The sequence below is a fragment of the Platichthys flesus genome, chromosome 15 (assembly GCF_949316205.1).
Source record: "Platichthys flesus chromosome 15, fPlaFle2.1, whole genome shotgun sequence".
Taxonomy (NCBI): domain Eukaryota; kingdom Metazoa; phylum Chordata; class Actinopteri; order Pleuronectiformes; family Pleuronectidae; genus Platichthys; species Platichthys flesus.
Genome location: NC_084959.1, coordinates 12,246,802 through 12,270,830, shown reverse-complemented (window position 1 = coordinate 12,270,830; position 24,029 = coordinate 12,246,802). Strand labels below are relative to the sequence as shown.

The 24,029-nt window shown below is 42.4% G+C and overlaps 2 protein-coding genes across 4 annotated transcripts; one reads left to right on the top strand and one right to left on the bottom strand.

Annotated features, from left to right (window-relative positions):
- Window positions 1-1,393: 1,393 nt before the first annotated feature.
- Window positions 1,394-14,639, top strand: LOC133970108 (bromodomain-containing protein 8-like). 3 transcript variants are annotated; one of them, XR_009924268.1, is made up of 20 exons: window positions 1,394-1,683; window positions 2,082-2,178; window positions 3,630-3,699; window positions 3,815-3,864; window positions 3,980-4,102; window positions 4,214-4,294; window positions 4,425-4,489; window positions 5,433-5,584; window positions 5,876-6,067; window positions 7,687-7,777; window positions 8,080-8,229; window positions 8,399-8,505; window positions 8,678-9,161; window positions 9,255-9,298; window positions 9,398-9,666; window positions 9,803-9,895; window positions 10,019-10,087; window positions 11,829-12,163; window positions 13,136-13,180; window positions 13,385-14,639. XR_009924268.1 is itself a non-coding variant. In XM_062406934.1 (20 exons), exons 1-20 carry the CDS (start codon window positions 1,638-1,640, stop codon window positions 13,442-13,444), a joined length of 2,571 nt encoding a protein of 856 aa, XP_062262918.1. In that variant the 5' UTR covers window positions 1,394-1,637; the 3' UTR covers window positions 13,445-14,639. The 3 variants fall into 3 exon arrangements, 2 of the variants coding, with proteins under 2 accessions (XP_062262918.1, XP_062262919.1); XM_062406934.1 differs by having other exon boundaries at window positions 11,829-12,111; XM_062406935.1 differs by lacking the exon at window positions 13,136-13,180 and having other exon boundaries at window positions 11,829-12,111.
- A 2,668-nt stretch (window positions 14,640-17,307) lies between these two features.
- Window positions 17,308-23,761, bottom strand: dnajc18 (DnaJ (Hsp40) homolog, subfamily C, member 18). The gene is made up of 8 exons (XM_062406476.1): window positions 23,276-23,761; window positions 21,882-22,041; window positions 21,511-21,656; window positions 20,719-20,925; window positions 20,430-20,542; window positions 19,970-20,079; window positions 19,678-19,850; window positions 17,308-19,004 (listed from the first exon to the last, which is right to left on the bottom strand). The coding sequence occupies exons 1-8, from the start codon at window positions 23,400-23,402 to the stop codon at window positions 18,880-18,882; spliced, it is 1,161 nt and encodes a 386-aa protein (XP_062262460.1). The 5' UTR covers window positions 23,403-23,761; the 3' UTR covers window positions 17,308-18,879.
- Window positions 23,762-24,029: the final 268 nt, after the last annotated feature.

Below are 24,029 nucleotides of genomic sequence, written 5' to 3'. Positions count from 1 at the left end.
TTTAATGATTGATGTTGTGAGCTGCGTCCTCACTCTTATTGTCTCCTGTCTCTTTATTTACTTTTCTATTTAATGCCCTACCTCGGCCAACGTCCTCGTGGACATTTTACAGTGCAATTAGTCTCACTGAAAGAATGAGGAAAGACTAGTTCTGCATTCCACATAGTTTTAAAACTTAACCCATGCAATTCAAGTCAAACGGTCTCAGAGCCCCCTGTTCTCCCGAATGTCTGGCTTGTTTGTGTCCAGCTTATTACAAACCTGTTTTTCCAGTCTGCTTATTGTTTTTCCTGCTGCTTATTGTGTTACATGAGCAGCATTCTTACTGTAAATATTGCTTACCGTGTTTTTAGTGTGTGTGACCTAGAAAAGTCATTTCACAACAGCTGCCTTCAGACACGTAATGAAGTCTGGACATTGTCCTGACATTTTCTGGAGTGAGCCCACGTGACAATTTAGTAGGAAATCCACAGTGAGCGAGTGGGTGTGTTGATTTGAACCACATGAAAAAGGAAGTGTTTCCAGGGGACCCAAAAAAGTGATGAATTGTAGTTCAATGCTTTGTGAAGTTCCCTCACCACTGACGAGTATAGCAGACCTCAATAACTTCACGAAGCATTGAACTACAGCCGGGTTCATCACTTTTTTGAATCCCCTGGAAACATTTCCGGTATCGTATTGAAGAGGTTTTCTGAGTTTGCCTGTGTTGTGACTTGTTGCAGCGTGTTGAGCCCTAAGGGCCACCGTCCGTGTGGATGGACCGACATGGCACTGCTGCTGGAAAAACAAGATCTATATTAAATCAATGTTGACTAAATGTTATTTAGCATTGGAAATTTTACCTACAAAAATATGACCCATATAAAATTTCAAAGTTAAATCAATGTTATGTTCAGTATTGAGAAATTCAACCTCAACAAAAACCTTAGTTACTTATGACATTGAATTAAAGAAGAAAATTGTGTTTGGCAGTTTGAACCTTCCATATATGGTAAGTTACATGTATACATGCTGATGTAAATGTCTTATACCTGTGGTATAATTCATGTGAATGCGATGCATTTATGTAAAATATGAATTATAATCAAGTAGTATAAGTGTGGTCACGTTTCTCCAGTCAGCAAAACGTGGCACTGTTTAGCCTCCATACTTTTGAGCCTTCATGGTTAACAAAAAATAAAAAGGATCTGTTGCTTTAATGTTTTTCATGTGTATTATTATCATAAAGAGAAATAACCATATTTACTGCAAAACAAACCAAGTTGGCGAGGTTAAGAATAATAACCCAGGCCCCCCCGGGTTGTACCATCTGTACTGTGGAGGTGGGCGTGTTCGAACAGTGGATAGCTTCACCGAGCTCCACATTAAACTCAGTTATTTCTCGACTGTCGAGGTTAACGCGAGATTCCTCCGACTGTCAACAAAGAAAGCCCCGTGTAGCATTCAAGCTAGCTGCTCCATCCTACAGTATACAAGCAAAGACTCGTAGAAAGACTGGGACTGTAACGCGCGGCGGTGCTTCGGCGTGGAGACAGAGAGAAGAAGCCTCCACGCTTCCCTCAACGTGACTTTCGCCGATGTCCACGTTTTCATGTCGGCTCGTCGTTGTCTGCGGCTCTGTGTCTGCACCGAGATGAATGGCATCATGTCGGGATGACAGGAAGATGGCAAACGGGGTTGGAAGTGAGTGTGCGGCGGGGGTCGGGTGCATGCTATCCGCTAGCGTCGGCCGGGAACGCCGCTAAACTTCCTGCGCGGCCGCCTCCGGTTCCCCTGCGGGGGAGCGGGAGGCGATCGATGGCTGTCAGGACGAGTTGACACCTCTGTTTACACTCGTGTTGGCGGCCACTGTCGCCCGCCGCGCTCCCCGTGTGCCGATGACCATGAGAATAGCCGGCATGGTGGAGGGCAGCCGGAGGTGCCAGAGTTCACAGAGATTAACGATCCCGTGGATGGATTAGCTGGCGAAACGATTCAACATGCGTGATGTGCAGGCTTCGTGAAACCGCTGTGTTCAAAGTGTGTGTCGTTTGTTTTTTTGCCCGTTTCCCCCCCCCCCCCCCCCCCACCCACATCTGCAGAACACAAGCTGCACGTCATCGGACCCACGGAGCCATGGTCAGTGAGGGAGAAGCTGTGTTTGGCCACATCTGTCATGAAGAGCGGACACCAGAACTGGTACTGTTCCCAGTCCAGTAGTTCTTTGTCTTGGGCAAGTCCACATGTTTTGCACGCCTATGATTTAGTCATAGGTGGTTTGAACATGTATGAGCCTGTCACATGCTGAATGCCAGTGTTGATAGATAGTTAGGTAGATAGAAAGATGGATGGATCTATAGATAGAAAGATAGATAGTGGCTCACACATAAATGCACCAACAATAAGAGTCATTGGGTTAAAAATGACTCTTAGGGTCAAGAGCAGACTTTGATCTATTTATGATTGGGGCATCATAGATAGATAGATAGACAGAGAGACAGACAGATGGATGCTTTATTCATCCCCTTAGGGAAATACAGTGGTTCACACATAAATTAATAATAGACCAAAAATACAAGTCACTGGGTTAAAAACAGGATCAAGAGCACAAAAACAAAAATCCCTAAGAAGCCCCTGATCATAATTAAATAGATGGATAGATAGATAGATGGATAGATAGATAGATATTTTTGGGGGAGGACATTTTATCCATAATGGTGCCACGTCCCTGCTGCAGGCTTTAGTTTTTGCATACTTGCACACATACGCTTTTGCATGAATAAGTAAAATGCCCCCTAAAATAATAAAAGGTAAATGGGCCGTGTATATATAGAGCTTGTATAGTCTCATCGACCAATCAAAGTGCATTACACCACAAGTCACATTCACACGCTGACAGCGCAGCCATCCGAGGCAATTCGGGGTCCTCAGTGTCTGGCCCCAGAACACTTTGACGCGCAGAGTGGGGGCGCCAGGGATCAAACCTTTTGGTTTGTGGACAACTGCCCTCTACCTCCTGAGCCAAAGCCGTTCTGACAGAATAGATTTAGAATCAAGAGGAATTGAGACAGAGTAAAAATGATTTTACGACAGTTACTAGAGTGGCACTCAGTAAAGGGGTACCTCGGCCAAATGCCAGCAGTCTCCTTATATTAAGCTGCACTCAATTGCACACATATAGATCAAAGTGATAAAGAAAGTGATAAAAACACAAATCTGTCTTCATTGTCCCGCCATCATGCACACACAAGCACTACATGCAGTTGACCCTCTGCTTTTAACCCATCCACGTGAACACAGCACACACAGTGACCACACAGAGCAGTGGGTAGCTATGGAAAGCGCCCAGGGAGCAGATGCTAGGGGAGTAAGGTGCCTTGCTCAGGGGCACTTAGACAGTGAAATCAAGAGAGTCCATCTGTCCTCTGGGACAGGAACAGATACAGGTCTGGTCAATTCTCCAGTCCAGGTTTGTTTGCCAGTCCGTGGCCTTGAACCAACGACGGTCCAGTCTGATGTCCCTTTTTCTAACCACTAGTCCACAGCCACTCCCCTACAGCCTCGGCAACTAGGAAATATATAATAGGCTGTTGTGTACTAAATCTGTATAAAATCTCAGTTAACCTCACAGCATTTCTTCACCTCACCAGGGTATCTGTCAGTCGAGCCATCAAACCATTTGCAGAACCTGGGCGGCCACCTGACTGGTTCTCTCAGAAGGTACGACACAGTCATTATCTTATTACAACCCAAAAACCAAACTCATGATCTCTGCAGGAAGTTTGCCACAGTATTATTTTGTCGCGTCACAAAGCTAATCCTCTTCTCCTCACAGCACTGCGCCTCAAAGTATTCTGAGCTCCTGGAAGCAACAGACGCCCCAAAGTGAGCACACAACTGACCTCGATCGTACTTTTGTGGACTTGCAAGCTTAGGTCGATGAGCTTCTCACTGTTTAGAATCCAATGTTTTACAGTAAAAATGAATCGTTTAACTGCAGGAGGAAGCGGGGTGAGAAAGGTGAAGTGGTGGAGACGGTGGAAGACGTGATCGTGCGCAGGCTGACGACCGACCGGATCGATGAACTCAAAAAGCGAATCAAAGAAACTCAGGACAAGCACAGGTAGGCAGGCATAGCTTTCAACAGCACGGACAAGTCACTGTCAAAACAACGACACGGTAATTGAGTTATAAACTGCACAACTGAGATGTGCTGATATGGTGTTTTTAACAGGAAGCTGAAGCGAGAGGCTGAGCTGATCAAAGCAGGACATCTAGATTCCAAACTAGAAGAGCTATGGGAGGGAATACGGCAGTAAGAAACAGAACCTCCTATTTCATCAGTTTACACAATAATACAGTTGATTTCTAGTCTATTTGTCAAGCTTATACATTAAACCGACCAATAACAAGCTAAATTAAATGATCTTCTTTGTGTCTGTCAGGAAGAAGAAAGCGGAGGAGGAAGAAGCCGAGTGGAAAAGAAAAAACACAGATGCTGCTTTTCAGGGTATCTGGGGAGGGAGGTTGTGTTGTTTCACTTCAGCTGTTCAGTCTTCAGTGTTTGCATTAAAGGTTCAATGTGTAAGATTTAGGTGAAAGCGATCTATTGGTAGAAATTGAATATAAAATAATCCTAGTGATGTTTTCACTGGTTTGTTTCATTTTACCTGTACGAATTGTGGTTTTCTTTACCCCAGAATGAGCCCTCTAAAATACTTTATATCTACATCGGGATCAGGTCTTCTCTACGGAGGCCGCCATGTTTTTTGCAGTCGTTTTATGACAACTGAAGGTTACACAGGTTCTCTTCCTTGTTTTGAAGGGGAGGGTGTGGTGAAGGGTATTCAGGTGCAATATGAACCCTTACCACTAGATTTCATTAAATTATACTCACTGAACCTTTAAATCTATGGTTCGTAATCCTGGAAGAGAAGGCTACACCTGCAAACGATAGACCCCACCCCCTTCCATCTGTCCTCACGTCAAAGCTGCGCACGTGAACTGCCAGAAGCCGACCTTTCCATGACTCGCTTGCTAAAATCGGACTATCGTCTCGGCTTCAGTCATGTTTTGGGATTGTGAGGACTCCAGTTATGTGCAGTCAGAGCACAGGCAGGCACATTGGTTGGTGACAGAGAGGAACCAGTCATTTCATTTGATCTTGATGAAATGATTGGTCTATTGGTTTATTACTGGCCTTTCTCTTACTCATTAATTTATTGATGGTTATAGGGACGTGAAGATGATTTTACAAGTGTTTACAAATAGCGCACCAAACCAACCTTTAAGCATTTTATTATTTGGCCTCAGCCCGAATCACAACAGATTTTAGACGTGGAGGATTTTACTGTATAACTGTAACAAAATGCAGATAATATAAACTGTTTAGGAAAAATAACTTATGACTGAATTAACGTCTCTCTTCTCTTCGCCGCCCCTCCCTCCTCCAGCCAGAAAGGTGGCAAAGGGCACAACCAAGCGAGTGCCCGACGTGTATGTGCCCGACGTGTATTCGCCCTCAGGCTGCGGCTCCCCGAACCAGGAGTTCTCTCCAGGTGCCCCCCTCGAGAGCTTGACCCTGGATCTTGGATCTCTTAAGAATGTGAGTCTCTGTTTCTTCTCAGTGCCTCCTCTTGAGATGTTTAAAGGCAAGAGTTTGTTGCTGCTGGCTCAGATTAGGGATCTGTATTTCTGTCCCTCATTATAACTTGGCAGCACTGCTGTAAGACGTTAGAATTTAGCTTTATTAATCATCATTCTGAAAAGGATCTAATATTCCTGACTGTTCCCTCAGGGGAGGCAGATACACATTAGAGACACTCACAGATTGAGGGATGAAAACATTCTTGGATTGATCTGTGAATAATGACCTCACTCTTCCTCCTCCTCCTAGGCTTCGGGATCGTCCAGGTTCATGACATTCTCGGAGTCTTCTGGACTTGCTATTGAAGACATCAACCAGGCGTCACTCCTGGACGAACTCGCCCAAAAGAAGCTCCTGTGCCAGAAGGCCACACCACCCCCGTCTCCACTCTTGTCAGAGTTACTGAAGAAAGGCAACATCTTGGCCTCTAATTCCAGACTGGTACGTTGAGAGTGTGTAATCATTTGTAGTAAGAGTGCATTTAGGAAGCATTTACTCATATTGATCTTCCACTATTCTTCGTGGTTTTGTTAGATGTACTTTGTTTTTCCAGTCATATTAAGACTTCAGTCATTTTTAAAATGTGTTTAATTGGGAACACATTATTTATATTTTTGTTGGGCTTTAACCATCCAGCGTATAGATATTTGATATTATCTCAGTTGATCCAATTTATATTTTGAGCATGTGTGTCTTATATCCTAGTGTGATGTAGGAAACAACTCCTGCAACTGGCTGGCTAGTTCTGTGTTTTTCATTATTATATTCATATATTATATTCAAATCCATACCTCTAGATTTCCCATCAATCTGTACACATTTACAGTCAGAAGTCACATCATGCACATATGTGTACAGTGTTTATGGAACTATAATTACAGACTCGTATATTTTGTTGAATATGTCCGTCCATACCATTTTTTAAAACACTTTTCTCAGAAATGCCTTGGAACAATTCAAATGTTATCACAGGACAAAGCTCGATACCACTGTGACGTGACCGAATACATATTTGGTCATTACTCAAGAATTAATGCTCTAATTCTGACACATTTTCAGACAAATGTCTAAATACATAAAATTGAATGATAACAGTTTATATCCAAAAGTATGTTCTGCAAAAACACTTCTCAGGCCTTTATTTAACTCTAAGTCTGCAGCTCGGCTTGTAATCAGAACCAAGAGGAACGAACACATGAGTCCAGTTCTAGCTGCTCTGCACTGGTTGACTTTTACACACAGGATTCACTTTAAGGTTCTCCTCCTTACATACATGGCTCTGAATGCTTCAGGACCGAGTTAGATAGCTGACTGTCTATTTAACTATGTCCCGTCAAGAACACTGAGATCATCAGCATCAAATCTAATAGAGGTTCCCAACAACTAGGCTCCAAGGTTGTGGAACAGACTGCCGCTATGAAATAATTATTATCTTTAAAAGAAAAGCATTTCTCTTTACTTCAGCCTTTGGCTACAACTTGCACTCGCACTTTTTTATTTTATTTTTATTTTGAATGTCATTTTAACATGTTCTTGTTGTTATAAACATGTTTATTTTTTTATCTAAGAGCTATCTATCTTTGAAGCACTTTAAGCTGCATTTCTTGTATGAAATGTGCTATACAAATAAAGTGTATTATTATTATTATTATTATTATTATTATTATTATTATTATTTTTATTTTTATTATTATTATTATTATTATTTACCGTCAGGGGCAGTTGGGGAGATAGTGACCATAGTTCCTGAACAAAAACCATGAGGCTGTGAATCCAGTTTCTTTTCTGTATGATCAAACCGGTCGTGCGCGTGTGAAATGTCTTTTTCCAGATCATTGCCTCACTACATTCCTGTGGAAATGTTTCTGTTCCGACTCGCTCTGCTGACTGTACCTACACATAAAATACAGTCAAGTGTAGAGACGATATGGCATTCAGGCATTGATAACATTGTGTAGTATACATACAAATCTCACTTTGACATAATGTGCGACTCAGAAACCTTTTCCTTGTAATATGGGCAGGAACATGAAAGCTGTTTGTATGTGTTAAAATGACAGATCGGTGATGGTGACGTGTCCTCTGGTAACATGATCGCAGCACATGACTTGCAGCTGGCTCTGCCGAGTCAACCTCTCTCTCAGGCAACAGGTATGGACACCTGGTTTGATTTGTTTTCATAACTGATAAAGACTCATGCACCACATTTGAGTCCTGTATTTTTTTAACAGTTCATTTTCCTTTATATAAATCTACAAAAAAAGTTCACAAAATAATTGCAGTATTTGATCTTTATGGTTTTATATTTGTTCATTTTACTCCTTGAATTTTAAATGCATGCATTCTTTCTATATCAGCATGCTGACCGTAAGCAACTAGAGCCTTCACTGCTTCCTCTGCCCTCGGCATTGTGTGTGTTCCTGAGTGTGTGTGTGTGGATGTTTGGTCTGCAGGTGCCCCCATGTTGTCCCGTCTTTTGGAGGCGGGTCCCACGCAGTTAACTGCTCCATTAAGTTTCATGGTCGGCACCAACTCAGTCTCGAGCTGTCCTCTCTCGGCTGGCTCGCTTCTTCCTGTTGACTCCACTGCCTCAGCGAGTACAGGTCTGTCCACAATGATCAGTGTCCAAGTATGTGCTCAATGCAAAGGCCTTAACTGATCTTTAAAATCAGCTGCTTTATAAACACCCTCAGTTTGTCTCTCACTCCCTTTAAAACTAGCAAATATTTAGTATAATCAGTTCAATTGTTATGCGTTTGTTTGTTTCTGCAGAGGATAAAGTGTCAGGTCTCTGTGAGGAAGACGAGACAGTCTCCTACATGGGAGATGAGCTGGACCTCAAGACTGTGGGGGACATTATTGCAATCATTGAAGACAAGGTGCAAAAGGACGAAGTGCTATTTATTCACAGAAATAATTGTACAATCTGCATGTTTCCATTTGAGTTACTAATCCTGGGCGTTTGCTCCTTGACATCACTGCTGAGATATGGGGACATGGTAAAAAAACAAAACCTCAAATGTTCTCTGAGTCATTTCTCTTCTTCCACAGGCCGATGAGGCTGCTGATGCTTTGGATGCCGCTGCAGTCGAGGCTGCCCTGTCCCTGTGCGAAGAGAATGGCCACGCACTGGTGTCTGGTGCCTGGGAAGCTGGGCCTTTCCAACCACATGACTCTAATCACATAGTGCCCACAGGGGTTCCACAGGCATCATCTCTTCTCTGTAGCCTGGGGGGGGAGACAGTCGTGTCAGAAGTCCAAGATGAGACCTCAGCTTCACTCTCTTCTCTGTGCAACAGTCAAAATCACTGTCTCGCAGTGTTCCCTATGGGATTAAGGAGGGCTCCTATCAGCTGCTCGTCCTCATTCAACTCGAGAAGTTTGGAGCACTGCCCCACCGGAGCAGCTCCACGGCCCGAGGCCATGAGAGAAACTGGAAAGGTGATGCACCCGAAAAGCCAAATTTCCTCGGTTGTTGCCATAAAACGTGAGAGTGAGAAGTGGACACAGCTAAGACCTACTCAAGCACATGGAGGTATGCACAGTCATGCGTAAATGTGAGTTTTCTCTTGCTTCATTACATGCAATCTGCAAAAAAGATCCATATACATCTTCACTATCTTTGCAGAGTTGGTATTAGAAGATAGACCACAGACAGAAAGGCATCCCAAGGTAAAACACCGGATGAGGACAGAGCCAACATGAAGCTTTTACAGCAGTCATGAACACTAAGGTTTATATTTATCTCTGCATTTGTCTCTATCTTTGCAGGTGATGAAGGCAGAGAACGGAATCAGTGTCGGGCGAGTAGAGAATGCCTCAAGCTCCAGAGTGGACGATGAGATCAACGGGCCAGAAGCGTGCGGGGAGGAGGAGGGCGACGGGGTCGAGGGATTCTTGTCAGAGCCAGACGGCGACATGGATCTGGAGCCCGCGGCCAGTGAGAGTGAGGACGGATACAGCCTCCACACGGCGTCCTCATCACTGCAGCTCCACACGACCGCAGACTCCATCCCCAGCAGCCCGGCCTCCTCGCAGTTGTGAGCGACACTGATTCAGAGAGAATGCTTCTCATTTCTATCAACACGTAACATGAATTTGTGTTGAGACCAGCTTTCTGTTTGATAATACTTTTTGTTTGTCCGACCTTCCTTCCTATAAACCGATTTTGTGCAGCTCTGTGTGCAGCGAGGACTTAGAAGCTCTACAGGCTCACAAAATCTGGAAGAAAGCCATTATGCTGGTGTGGCGTGCAGCAGCCAATCACAGGTCAGAATACGACTCGTAACGGTAACACTAGCCGCTGATGCTAGGCCTCTTCTACACAGTAGTTTCATTTTAAATTCTTAGTTCAATACTGAAACAGATTTAACTGATGTCAACCTGTTGTAGGTACGCGAATGTCTTCCTGCAGCCAGTAACCGATGATATTGCACCAGGGTATCACAGTATCGTGCAAAGGTAAGCATGACATATAATGTGGTCACATTTTGTCTTAAAGGGGACATATTATGCCCATTTTACCACAGTTGATATGGCTCCTTGGGGTCGTAATGAAATGTCCGTAACATATTTTAGTCAAAATACCACAAGGATCATTTAAAACAGCACCCTTTTTACCCTGTCTAAAACAGCCCTCCTCAGATTTACCTGTTTTTAGTGGAATTTTCATAATATTACCACTTTAAGTCAATTTGCCATTAATTAAGAATTTTACAACAAATATGTAAACTTTAGACACCTTTCATTTCCGCTGAATGACATTCGATTATTGAAGCTGCTTTCAGACGTGCACATTTTCTGGAGGGGATGAATGTGAGGACGTAAATGTCCCTTGTCTGAGTGAGCCATCTGAGAATAGAGCAGGAAAATATCTGGAAAATTCACAACCAAGTGTGTTCAGGATGAAGGAAGAAGACACAAATAGAAGATGTCAACTTGGAAAGTGATAAGATTCAAGAGCTTTTGGTGATGAGGGCCGACGCTAGTGTCAGTGTGCTAGAAACAAAAGTATGTGATTTCCGTAGCAGAATTTATAAGTCATGTCCTTCCTCCTTCACGGTCTACAGCGGGGGTGTCCAAACTTTTTGTCCCCAGGGCCACATACAGAAAAAAATGCGGGCTGCGTGAGGCTTGTATAGCTTTGCCGTATAGGTACAAAATTGGGCAATGCACGCAAGGGGCTCTTGAGTGTACCCCTTCTTGCATGTCTCTGAAAACGCAGAAGCATCGCCGGCCTTAAAGCCTGAAACATGCTTCTGCGACTGCGTCTGCGTCTTTTCACGCCGCTGTGGCGCAAGACTCGTTTTCATTCATGCTTCCCCAACCGTTGCGCATCTTACAAAGCAATTCCGCGCCAGAACACTAGGCGGAGTAATGCTTTTTGTCGAGACGACCTTAGAGACGCCTTCTTTCTTCTTCGTCGATTGTTTATTTACATAGCCACTGCGGCTCCTCGTAGCCTTTTTCTGGCGGATATCTTCTGCCAAGTGCTCTTCTATTTGGTCCATATTCGTTCTTCTAAATCTTCCGTGATTTCTGCCGGTATTATGGGGCATGAAACCGGAAATGCAGCTCCAGAAGGGATGTAGAGCAGACCAATCACAGCCTTGCGGGCTGAGTGAGCTTGCGGAACTTTGCCGTAAATTTTAGAAAAGGGGGTCGACACCCGTCAGCACGTAAGGAGGGATACATAAGCACGTAAGGGACCCGGAAGGGCTCTTGTACTTACGGGCCCGTGAAAACGCAGAAGCATGTTTCAGGCTTTAGTGCATCAACCCCGAGAGTACAAACCCAGAACAACAAGAATCAATAAAGTAAAATTTCTTCAAAATAAAGCAAAACAAAGTGTTATAAGTAAGTGCCATTTAAGTGTTACTCAATTTTAAGTTAAAAAAAATTATAATTTAATACAAAAAAAAAAATCATAAAATATTTTATGACATTGATGCGAGCCAATTAAAAATGGATGGTGGGCCGCAGTTGGCCTGCGGGCCGTAGTTTGAACACCCCTGGTCTACAGAGACATCATCCCTCCCCTGAAGGTTCTGGACATTTTCCTGTTGTTGTAAACCCGTCTGACCATTTCCTGCTTTGTTCGGAAAATATCTGAAAACAACTTGACATTAACATTAACCAGCCCAGCAGCTCACATCACAAGACTGAACCCTCATTTCACCGCTCTTTCTTTCTTCTCCTCCAGGCCCATGGACCTGGCTACCATCAAAAAGAACATAGAGAATGGTTTGATCCGGACGACCGCCGAGTTCCAGAGGGACATCATGCTGATGTTTCAGAACGCTGTCATGTACAACAGCATGGATCACGACGTGTACCACATGGCGCTGGAGATGCAGCGTGACGTCCTGGAGCAGATTCAGCAGTTTCTAGCCACCCAGCTCATCATGGAGACGTCCGAGGCCGGCATCAGCGCCAAGAGTCTGAGGGGCCGTGAGAGCACACGCAAACAGGACTCGACTGACAAGGTGCTTCACTAGAATTTTGACAAAAGCAGAGAGTACAGAAGAAGAGACAAGGGTGAGACAACAGGCTGACTTAAAGGTAGAGGGGAGTGAAGCATTACTAGATCTGCTGGCCATTTTCCAAAGTGGGTCATGGCGTCCTGTCAGGTAGCCATGGGTGTTTCCATGAAGAGTCAACATCTTTAAAGATTTGAAACCTTTGGTGGATCATTTTTCACAGTGAAAACCTGTTTGTCATATGACAACTTTTTTAGGTTAAGTGTTTTCTATCAGTTAATGAGTACAAATCTTAGTTTGGCAAGTTGACTGTGCTGTCGATCCCAGGCGTTGATTTATCTCGGAAGGTTTGACTGTTCAAAGAAACTGAAAAATAGTTGATTAGCTACAGTATGTATCTCAAACAAGTCTCAGCCAAAGGATGACTGCAAAGTAAGAAATGTGTTTTTAAAACAATGGTTATACTTTGGAAAATGGTGAGTGTTAATGTAATAATGCAATAATGTAAAGGAACATTACTGACAACTATTTACCAAAGCAACCTATTGTTTTCATCTCATTTCACAACAGTATGAAAATGAACTGGCACTCGGCAGTTTGCTCGGGTCGCTGGTGTTTGAGAAACACCTTCTCTGGCCCGCTAAATATTTTGAATATGAAATATGACATGACGCATTTTCACTGTGTACTAAAACCAGTAGTCGGCTGAAAGGTAGAAGATGATTGTATAACTCTCCTGCTTATGCTTTGAAAATGTGTTGAAAAGAACACATGTCTGTTATAGAGATAAACGTAATGTGTGGATACGTCGTGCAAATTGCAGTGCAGTGAGGAATGAAGATGTTAATGCTTAAAATGGCAATATGGTAATAGAGTCATTTATGAGAAGGACATCTGTTCTAATAGAAGCTCTCTTAAAGCTTAGTTCAACATTTCCCTTGCACTGAATCTACTGCGTTCCATCTGTCTTTCTTGCTCTTGAGACTTTCCCTGAGTCACAGCTCTGATGTGCACCGTTTTCCTCTTGCAGGACACTGTCTCCATGTCTTCTCCTGCCTTCCTCCTTTCTCTTTTTGTAAGTACTCATCCTGAAGCCTGTAAAACTTTTACTTTCTTTTCCTTTTTCTCCCTGAAACAAAACAGAATCGAAGCCCCATGTTATAAAAACTCACTCCGATAGGGCTGAAGTCGATGTGAAGAGCTAAACTGACTCCTGCGCAGTCTTTTAAGTGGAACACTCCTAAATGTGGTCTGACAGGATGGTTTTCCTCTCTTCTAGGATGGAGGCACCAGGGGGCGCCGGTGTGCCATAGAAGCTGACCTCAAGATGAAGAAATGAACACATAGTATGAACATTTTGCACAACGGCGTCCCTGCGTTGTACTGACAGGTGTGATACCATAAGACTGAACTTTATCCTCTTGATAGTTGCACAGATTCTCACTCTGCATAACGTGCAGTGTAACCTTTATTTGCACTCTTGATTATATGGGTAGACTGAAATGTGGAGAAGATCCTTTACTATGAGACAGCCATACAGACATGGATTACATACTGTGTAATCCCAGATTACAATGGGACGTTCAGATAGACTAGGTCAAACCCTGCATAGACGTAGCTACAGATCCCTCAGACTTAGCCTGCTCTGAATTTCATCAGGTTACATAAGCGAAGAAGGAAAGTTCCTCCTCGTCACCAAGTGGGCTGAAAATAAATCTGCAGGAGGAGGAATGGTTCAACTCCAGATCCGTGTTCTTGATTTCGATCTCATGTAAAGCCAGAGGCCAAAGACTCTCATTAATCTAATACTCTGATCAGTCTGAGTGGTTTCAAATTTAAACACTTTCATTGCTGTTACAAACTATTTTCCTTTTTTAATTTTTTAATTTTCAAACTTAATGTTTGTGATGAGTTTGTTTTAATTGTGGTACACTTCCTGCGAAAGTACCTCCATGCATTCTCTCGTTGTTTACAGTGTTTTTGAAGACAAAAAAAAAAAAAAAACGGTCTTGTTAAGAATCTGTTTTGTGAACTTTAAAATGTTGAAACAATAAAAACTGTATTAAGTGCCCCCCGAATCTACGATGTTCTGCTTGAATTGGACAAAATGTTTCCACAGTGCCAACTCAAAACAATCCAGACCACTTCAGTAACTTGCAATTTAACGTTGATGTTTCAGAGATGTTTTTTTTGTTCAAATATTCCTTTGGGGAATCTTAGTTTTTATATCCATTTTTTTTAAATGTGTGTCTGATTTGCCTAATTTGTGGGGGAGCAGATTTTCCTCTGGGTCGGGTTCGGGATTTGTATCTGTATTGCACAAAATTGTTCAGTTACATGAGCGTTGCAAGAAAATATAAGTTACATCTGTTGTTTCCTATACCATTTCATTTTTGAACTGTTGTTACTAAGCACTGTGGTTGTACAAAGAGGAAACAGCATCTTCCACAAAGCTGCCACTCTGGTATAATAGTTTTTTCCATGTTCAGTGTTATGTAAATTGGCCTCATCAATAAAACTCCATTCATAGTTTTGATTGAATCAGAGCCAATTCATTAATAGGATGCTACTTATCGATGCCTTGTTGTTGTTGTTGTTGTTGTTGTCTACCACTTTGTCCTTACGCATTTCTGTCAAGTCAGATACATGTGTGTTCATGTATTCATCTCCACTGTTGTTGCAAAGTGAAATGATAAATGTTCCTCTACAGTCCAGTCTCAGTTTTGGGTCAGCTACACTTTCTGATGTTAATGTTCTGAGCTTCATCCATTCAATTTGAAAGAAATGTCAGCTCAATTTAAGTAGTGAAAAGAACTGTGTGGGAGTCACTGCCCTTTCAACACATGGTGACCAGACAGCAGTGCGACTATAGGTTTGTTTTGCATTTGTGAGTCATGTTGAATGTTTGAATTCATGCTCGAAGCTCAAAAAATGCAGGCATGCACAGGTTAACTAGAGCAGCAGGTCAAAGGCGTACACGTTTCCATCCAACCACAGGAGCCACTGCACCATGCATACGTCTTGTAAACCTCAAAGACGTAAGTGCGCAGTCCACTTCTGTGCAAGAGGTAAATAAAAAGAAAAAATTACATTAAATTCAAAAAAAGAAAAAAGAGAAAATAAATGAAAAGTATATTTTCACCACTTTCTAATTTTCTGTAAATTTTGGTAATTTGAGCATGTTAAAGCCCTCAAAAAGCTTATTAATTTGCCTGAAAAATTATAATAATCCTTACAATTTCAATAGGGCTTCACTGTCTGTCAGTGCCTGTCAGTCAGGGCCGGCCCCGGCAATGTTGGCGCCCTAGGCGAGATTTCAAATTGGCGCCCCCCAACATACACACGCAAGCTGTCATGCATCCCCAAGAAGCTTTGGACTGTATACAGATGCACACACAGGAAGACAAAATTGTAAGCTATAAAAAACAATAAAAATATAAAATAATAAATATAAAAAGAGTGAAATCAGCTGTACTGATAGCATATCATGTCGACACAAATAAACATTAATGATGTCCATTATCGGGCTGATTCTTACTTCTATATTGTTCTTTCTTCTCCTCTACTTTGCGGTGCTTTCTGAATTGTGCACCTGATCATTTTTATTGGACTATTAGCACATCAACTCCATCCATCTCTCATGCTATGCCTTGATGTGTTGTTTCTCCACTTCCTTTGGACTATCCCTCCATTTTATGTCCCTTCAGAGTGTCTGGTGGTGCCTCAAAACCTTCTGGAGCTGTTTGCCGATATTGGCACAGAAGCACATTGTGTGAATAGTTTGATTTGAATTGAAATGACTTTTTAATGCGACCAGCTTAAAAACTGTAACTGGCTCTACAGCTGACGATGATGCACCTATATACAATACACTGTTACACAAGTACAGTTCTTTTTTTTAAATCCATTCTCACATTTCATAATTAATACTTGGCCTCCAGAAAGTTAGTACATGTGCACAGACAAGTGATAGGAATCCAAAGCTGTTTTTTAAGACATAGCACACCTACACTTTGACAAGTGCATGTTTTATAAAAACTATTTCAGATAATTGAATTTCTACTGCATGTTGAAATGATTTAATTATTTTTTAAGCTATATTAGGATTAAGGTGTAAACAGAGACAGTTTCTCTGTTTGAGAAGGAAATTCTCTTCCTCTAATATTAATGGTTTATCTACATTCATCTAATAGACTTTGAGTCTTCTACTTGACGGTTACTGAGAGGTAGGTCTTTTAACAGCTCATTTGTTTTGAATACACAAGTATCTACAGCTGTGAACCCATCACCCATATTGTGTTGTGTACGACTTTGAAGAAAGTTTTTCTCCTGTTAGTAAAAACCGTTTGTGTCGCTTGTATTGTATGCAGTGGAATACATTAAAATGTTCACCCTGACACAGTATGCTTGTTGCAGACAGAGTACCAAAGGAGATGTGTTGGTAGTAACATTTAAACCAGGATGCTGTGCTCTCAACGCATACTGCATGTGACTGCAGTATTCTTTCATTAGCAAACCTCATTCAGGACAACAGCTGGAGTGCAGAGGAACCCAGCAGCCAGCAGGGGGCAGCCTCAGGACATCACATGGAAACAAGCAGCAGCTTGATTCTTGAAAGGCGTCAGAAGTCAAGGCTGGAAACTACTGGGTTATTCTCTAACAATAGGTCTTTAAAGCATGTTGAATCATCCAGTATCTAAAAGCCAAAAATATAAAAGTAACTTTTAAGTAAGGCTTTCAGTATATGTAGAAAAGTAGTTTAATTTAATTTTAATTTTTTTATATTGCATTTATATATATCTCAAAATAATAATAATAATAATTACAATTTCTTCACAGGTGACTGACCTACGCAAGCCTGTAGCCGCCACCCCCCACAGGAGATTATGTGCTTGTGTGTGTGCGAAGCGAGGAAAGGAGGCGGACCTTTCCCGGTGCGTCCCGGGGTTAGAGGATGATGGTGTGATCTGTCTGGTTGAAATCTTCGTCGCCCACTGATTGGAAATCATGTGTCGTCAATCAACTGAAATTAAAGTTGAAGCTCGGTCTGAAGAACTAAGTGTGTAGCTGTCTGACAGTTTCACATACTGTGTACAGATGCCCGTGTCACCTGTATGTTTTATTTACCTGCTCAATTATGTGAGCAAACATATCAGACACTGAGACAAACCAACCACAGAATCACACATGAACGAGTCAAAGCACATTCTGGATACACGTTTAATTGTCTGGTACTTTTGGTTTAAGTGTACAACCACACTAACTGACACCAAAACCTGATCTGTGTGTGTTTGTGTGTGTGTGTGTGTGTGTCTGTATATCACAGTTACAGTTTGACATGTCTGTGAGTTAGTGTGACCCTGAATACTCTCTTAGTAACATTTAGTGTGTCAGTAGTCATGTGTGTGTCTGTGTGTTCACCGAAACAAGAAAATAAATATGCAGCTAATAACACTCTCTCACAAGGATGCATGCAACAGTCATGACATGGAACACAGGGTTGACTATGAACGTAAAAGTGCTTGAGATGAACCTGAATCTTTCACAAATACGAGAACAGCTAAGGCAGTTTGGCAGTCGTAGTGCACAGCGACCAGTCTTCATTTCTGTTGAGGGTTTGATTTAAAGAATTTAAAGCTCCACAAAGTTAGTGAACCTCACAGTTCTAGCTGCGGGACTAACGGCGGATTTCAAAACACAGTCTCTCTTTTTTATATAAAACATTATATAAATAAAAAGGTGCAGGGTTTATAAAATATTAAGAAATTTGAAATGAAAAGCTTTTTATTTTCCTGGTGCAATAGGTTATCTTCTGACGGGTTACTGAAAGGAAGGTATTGCATTACATTAAAGCCCCAGTAACCTCACAGGGAGGGGGGGGGCATTTTGGCTGAACTAAGCTGCTTGTGCCAGATCAAAAGTACGTCTCTGTAACAGCCTCTTCTAACGACACACAACAGTCATTTCTCAAACTTGAACCTATAAACGAATCGTTTTCGAATGGAAGAAGCTGAACAACCGAACGCGTATGGAAGCAGTCGTGCGAGGAGCAGGAAGCTCTACTGTAGAAGAAAGCTCAGTTTTTTTTTGGCAAAATACATAGGGTTGCATTTTGTAAAATGTTTCTCTACTGTGTGCTCCTTTACTTCTATGGTGCCAGAAGTCAAATTGCCTGGTGAACCACAGTATCCTATCTAACATCTGATTTGACTCCGCTGTCACGTCACAGTACAGAAGCTCCCCCATTTCTTTTAAGACGACCGTATTATTTAAATTATTGTCCTCGGTTACTTCCTACAGAAAATCAACATGAGCCAAGATGCTCAGTAGTTACATTCACTCAACTTAACTATTAAATAAATACCTAAGATTTAAGGGAGAACACAAAAAACATTCAAGACAATAAATAACTACAAAACCTAAACAAATAGAACGTGTGTGTGTGTGTGAACATACAACTGCTTTCAGAACCCCAGAGGGAGACTCGTGTGTCATGCCGTTTCTATAAGAAAGTTTAAAGGCTCCGACACATCATACGCACCGCAACAGTGAGTCTGCACGCAATGCTGCTACCATCAGACAGCCATCATGCAAATCTTCATTTCTACCATCCAACAGGAGAGAAGGCACATTGTTTCCAGTGGCATGATCTCCCACTGACTGCGCTGTACCCCCGGAGATCTCTTTACAAAGTGGCCAGATTGGATCAGTTACACACTTCAGTAATTTGCACTGTTGTAAAGTCTGTAAAGAAACGTGCTCTCATAACAGTCCTCATTTGCCTCTTTGACGGCCGACCAGTCGATGCAGCTTGTCACAGTTGTCCAGCCTCATGGACTCGGCCTTCTGCTTCAAACGCTCATCACGGTAAAGTTGTCCGAGGTTTGCCAAGTCGGACTCTGAAAAGGAGAGAAAGAGAGAAAACGTTATTTTTTACACTCAACACTTCTACACACTGGTGAACTCCTTAATTTCGTTGTAACAGTAATATCATTGTGGTATCCCATCACAACTTCAGGCACAACACTTAACAACGGTTTGATTGTTCATATGAACATCCTCGTCGTTCAATCATTAGATCGTCTGAGGCAAAGACAGCATCCAATCCTGAGAGCTGCTTCCGCTACTTCTTCTTTTGTTTATTGCTGTCTCTACTTCAAGCAACTGGTCCAAAAGTCTAAGGAACCAAACTATAGTTCAGTTCTATCTGGACTGAGACCAGCTCTCCCGGTCAGACTACGTTTTGGGTCGGACTGTGATTCAAGGAACCTTTCACACCTGACATTTTGGTTCAGACTAAAAAGTCCAAATGTCTGAATCAAACAACTTATGACAGAGGGTTAAATGAACCGACTCCTGCATCTGTACGGAATACAACATTATAACCAGCAGCCATGACCAACATTTACAAAATCCACCTACTAAAACCTCTAAACTTAGTTTAATCCACAGATACAAATGAAGTGTCTGCTTCTCTAACAGGAAACAATACAAAGAGATTTCACATGAATCAAGAATTCACTGTAACTAAAAACAGACTCCTTGTCTCGGCCCAGTGAGCTGCTCACTTACTCTGCTGTTTCTCTTTCCAGCAGCTGTTCTGCAGGTGTTCAATATAGTCACTCTCAATTGTTTGCTCGAGTTCATCCAGCGCAGCTCCGCGGTACTCCTTCTCAAAACTTTTATCCACGTAGTACGGTACGCCCATGTGCTGAGTTTCTCTGGACACCACCAGCCCCAAAGCCCTGAAACCCAACCACATCATTCACATTTATTCAGTGCAATAATGGCGTCAATGGTGGTGGAACCCGAGTGGTTATATTTAAATGTCACCAAGGTAACGCAGATGCTGCGGCAGACTCACGGCTTATAGAAGAGACTGTAGGGTGGGGTACTGGCCATCATCTGAGTAAACACTGATATGAGGATTAGCACAAGCACGGGGAGAAGCTGCAGGAGGGCTGTGAAGGTGTTCTGTGGGAAGAGAAAAAAATCAGCACAGATTACAAAGCCTGTAATACTTTATGTAGGCCGCACTGATACTGTGTTCATGCCAGCGTGGTACTTCTGTGTCTTTGAAGAGAACTGGGAGGTTACACAGCAGTAAAAGCACTTCGGTTATGAGTCAAGTAAATGAGTGACATTAGATAAATGGTTATCGACTGCAGCCATGTTAAAAGCATGATCAAAAACCTCATATCACCACAGTTCTCCACTGCACATTAATGATTAGGATCTCCACAGGAGGATCACAATACAACACTCAATATAAAACTGTGGCTGTGGAAAAAGGGATTTATCTTTTTGTTCAGTGAGTCACTGACCTGACTCTGGTTGTCTTCCACCACCTCCTCGCGCCTTTCATAAGCACGTCGACGACGAGGCTGATAGAACTGAGAGTAGGAGGCGCCCTGGTTGGTGTACACGTGGATGTTTCCTGTGGAGAGAGACACACAGTTCTAGAACATCTACACTTCTAAACAAGACCGCAGATAATACGTTTTAAGAGTGGCTAACAGCAGCAATCCAAGACTAGACTGACAGAATAATGGGGAAATAAAGGAGATTATTATAGAGATTTTAATATTTTGTCAAAAATGCCTCACAACTAACCTGTGGGAAACCTGCCTCCAAAGAAAATGTTAAAGAGCTCCTCTGGGGAGATGTCGGCCTCAAAGTCTCTGTTGAAGCTTCGGTAGTGTCCGTGGCGACTGTGGCTGGATGGCTGGGGCGCGTTTGAAGTGGCAGACTGGTCTCCATACTGATCATACTGTTGCCTCTTTTCTGGATTGCTCAGTACTGCATATGCATTTCCTATTGCTGTTGGGAGAGATAGAAGATGAAGATCTAGATAAAGATGCATCATGTTTACAATGATTCTAATGCAATTTTTGTTCTGATTCTTATATTCTTTATGTGTATATTGGCAACGGACATCAGAATTCGGCTTTGTCTGAGTTATGAGTTTGAGAAGCTGTTTGAAGTTGGACCTAAGTTAGCTGATGTGTATTACGAGCATTACGGCTGCCTGCAACTGCTGACGGGGCTCTTTTCAGAAAACTGGCACGCATTTGTCCCTTTCACCTTGTGCAGCATCTCTCTGTCATATCTCTCTTTGAACCTAAGCTCAACACAGAATTCATAAACAGGATTAAAACTGGTAAAATAAAGTGACCAAGCTTTGAGCCTCTGCCCTGCTGAGGTTGGTTTAAACAAGATACAACAAGCATGAGAATGCTGCTCTTGAACTGACTGCGAGGTCAGCCTTTGGTGAACGGTGGGTAACTGAGAAAATAAAATATTTTAGAATATTATTGTTGGATCAGTTGAGTCTTTTCATTAAATGAGAGCAATAATCAATATAATGGTTGAAACTAGTCACAAAAATAAGGTTTTTGGTAAAACCTTTGAACGATTCTGTGGCTCCTGGGGCGAAGTTCTTGTCAGGGTGAAACTTGAGGGCCAACTTCCTGTACGCCTTCTTCAAATCTTCATCGCTGGCATTTTTGGTAACACCAAGGATTTCATAAAAATCCTTGCAATTCTTTATCCTGCAATAAGAAAGTAATGTTAGTGAACATCTTCACGTGGTAGTTATCCATCCAACAATCAACAATCAATATTATATCTACATGCAAAGTGGGGATGCACTGATCCAATGCGGATACTGGAAAACTGAACCATTAAAATGTTGGCAGCTGGGATGTGGTGCCGACAAAAGACCAGACTCTCATCAGTGTGAAAAACCATTGTGACAGCACAGAGTCCCCATTCACCTGAGAACGCCCTGCCGCTGATCCTCGGTGTAGGTTTTCTTTTCGTCACCACTCGCATCACCGTTTCTGATGTCCTCGTCTCTCCAGCCTGATGGCGGGGGCACGTGGTTCGTTTCGGGGACTTCACTGCTTCCACTCCTCACTATGGCATCTATCAGCACTACAGACAGAGAAGAGTGTCAGAGTTCGGTCGACAATTCTTGAAATTCTTCCCACTGTGTTGTCTTGATGGTGGTGGAGAGCACTGTCTAACAAACTGCTCCAAAAGTTGGTGGAGCTGAAGGGCATAGTATTTGCTCAGCATAATGTTCATACTATAATAATTTCTTCCTTTCTAGAGCTGGGCGATACGGTCACAAGTCCTTTGAAACAATCATTGAAATATCAGTCGATATTGACAATAATTATAAGTGTCACATTATTATTTATTTTAAATTTAAAGACTGAATTTGTTCCTGAGTGGAAAGATTTGGTTTTTATTATATCAATTATTTGTTATACCTTATATAATTGTGTTTCGCACAATTCACAGCTATTATATCAAATATTGGATTGTTATATGGCTATTGATTAAAACTATACTGCAATAGTTATTGATACTTATCACCCTGCCCTGAGTGTTTCCTTGAGCTCAGCATGAAAGAACATGCAGAATCCTTCTCCTGACACCCATATATATAGTACGAGGAGAGTGATATTATCCATGCAAAATACACCAACAACAAAAAGTCTTATAGGGCCTAAAGAAATCTATTAAAGATTAAGGCTTAATTGCATCTTGCTGGAAATTAAAAACAAATTCCATTAGCAAAGTTATGTTGGTTCAGATACCCACACCAGTCTGTGCTGGTGATGAGGGGCCTGCCAGCCTTTGATCAGTGGACATTTTCCCTGATAAAAACATTCATACATTTATCCATACATTTTTATCGTCTTTAAGATTATTTTAAACACTAGGTGGCGTTATGACCCATGTTTCACCCATATAAGTAGATTTATTTTAAAACACTTGCAAGTAAATGTGATATTAGAACCAGCATTTATTCGCTTTATCACGTATCAGTTATATAATTTGGTTTATAGCACAAAAACACGTGTAACTGTGCAGGATCTCGTTAAATATCCATGTGAGAATAACATGTATTGATAAGTAATCATGCAGAGAAACGACGGGATTAACACACAGCGCCTCCTCACTGTCAGTCTGTGAACTGCAGCAATGGAGCAGTAATAAATCCCTGCAGGATCCCGCACAAACAGCCTTAAATAATGTTAAATAAATACCAATCTGCAAAAAACGATTCTCTGAGATGTGGAAACATACGAGTAGGTCAGTCACTGGAGCTGGGTGAGCTTGACATAGCGGTGCTGTGTTAGCAGGCGGCTAATGTTACCTCTGGCCCGGGTGCTGGGGTATATATTCTGGGCTTCGTGCAGCAGCTGCAGCGCCTTGTCCTTCCGCCCCGACCGCAGACACAGCTTGGCCTTCTCTATCAGCCGGTCCGCCTCCGCCTTGTCCATGTCCCCGGCACGTCACTGGGGGCCGTTGGGCCGACACTGGTGGCTGTCTGCGGAGCTCTGTCCCCGGTGCAACGTGCGTCAGTGCGGGCATACGGCGACGGGGCCCCGGGTTAGCCGATTAGCTTAGCCTGCTGACTGACAGCTGCGTAACGGCGGCTGGGTCCGAGGCTGCAGCAGCTCACTGTCCGGGGAGCAGGCGGCGGCGGAGGGTGTCAGGCGGAGAGCAGGCCTGCAGCTGAGCCATGGTTTTAAAAAAGACGCGAGTCTGCGGACTGGGGGGTTTGAACACTTGTGTTCTTTTTAGATTCTGCTGGGTTTAAAGGGCCACAGCTGAAATACAACGAGCCACTGGAGCGGTGACAACACGTCACTTCCTGTGGCGTGAGGTCTGAAATCTGTCTCTTTACTGGAAAGCATATTCAAAACAAAATCAGGTATAACTTTGATATCACATCAGAGGCACAAGATGTATGTATTATTATTATTATTATTGATTAAAAGGTATAGGTTCAGTGTGTAAGATTAAGGTAAAAGGGATCTATTGGCAGAAACTGAATATAAAATGATCCTAGTTTGTTTCATCTAAATTAAAGGAATTGTTGCTTTCTTAACATTAGAATGGGACTT

Coding starts and splice junctions, on each gene's coding strand:
- LOC133970108 (XM_062406934.1), top strand. CDS start 1,638: ATGGCATCATGTCGGGATGACAGGAAGATGGCAAACGGGGTTGGAA. Junction 4,490..5,432: donor CACAGATGCTGCTTTTCAGG/GTATCTGGGGAG, acceptor TCCCTCCTCCAG/CCAGAAAGGTGGCAAAGGGC. Junction 6,068..7,686: donor TGGCCTCTAATTCCAGACTG/GTACGTTGAGAG, acceptor TTAAAATGACAG/ATCGGTGATGGTGACGTGTC.
- dnajc18 (XM_062406476.1), bottom strand. CDS start 23,402: ATGGACAAGGCGGAGGCGGACCGGCTGATAGAGAAGGCCAAGCTGTGT. Junction 22,042..23,275: donor CCCCAGCACCCGGGCCAGAG/GTAACATTAGCC, acceptor CTCTGTCTGTAG/TGCTGATAGATGCCATAGTG. Junction 20,080..20,429: donor TGGAAGACAACCAGAGTCAG/GTCAGTGACTCA, acceptor CTCTTCCCACAG/AACACCTTCACAGCCCTCCT.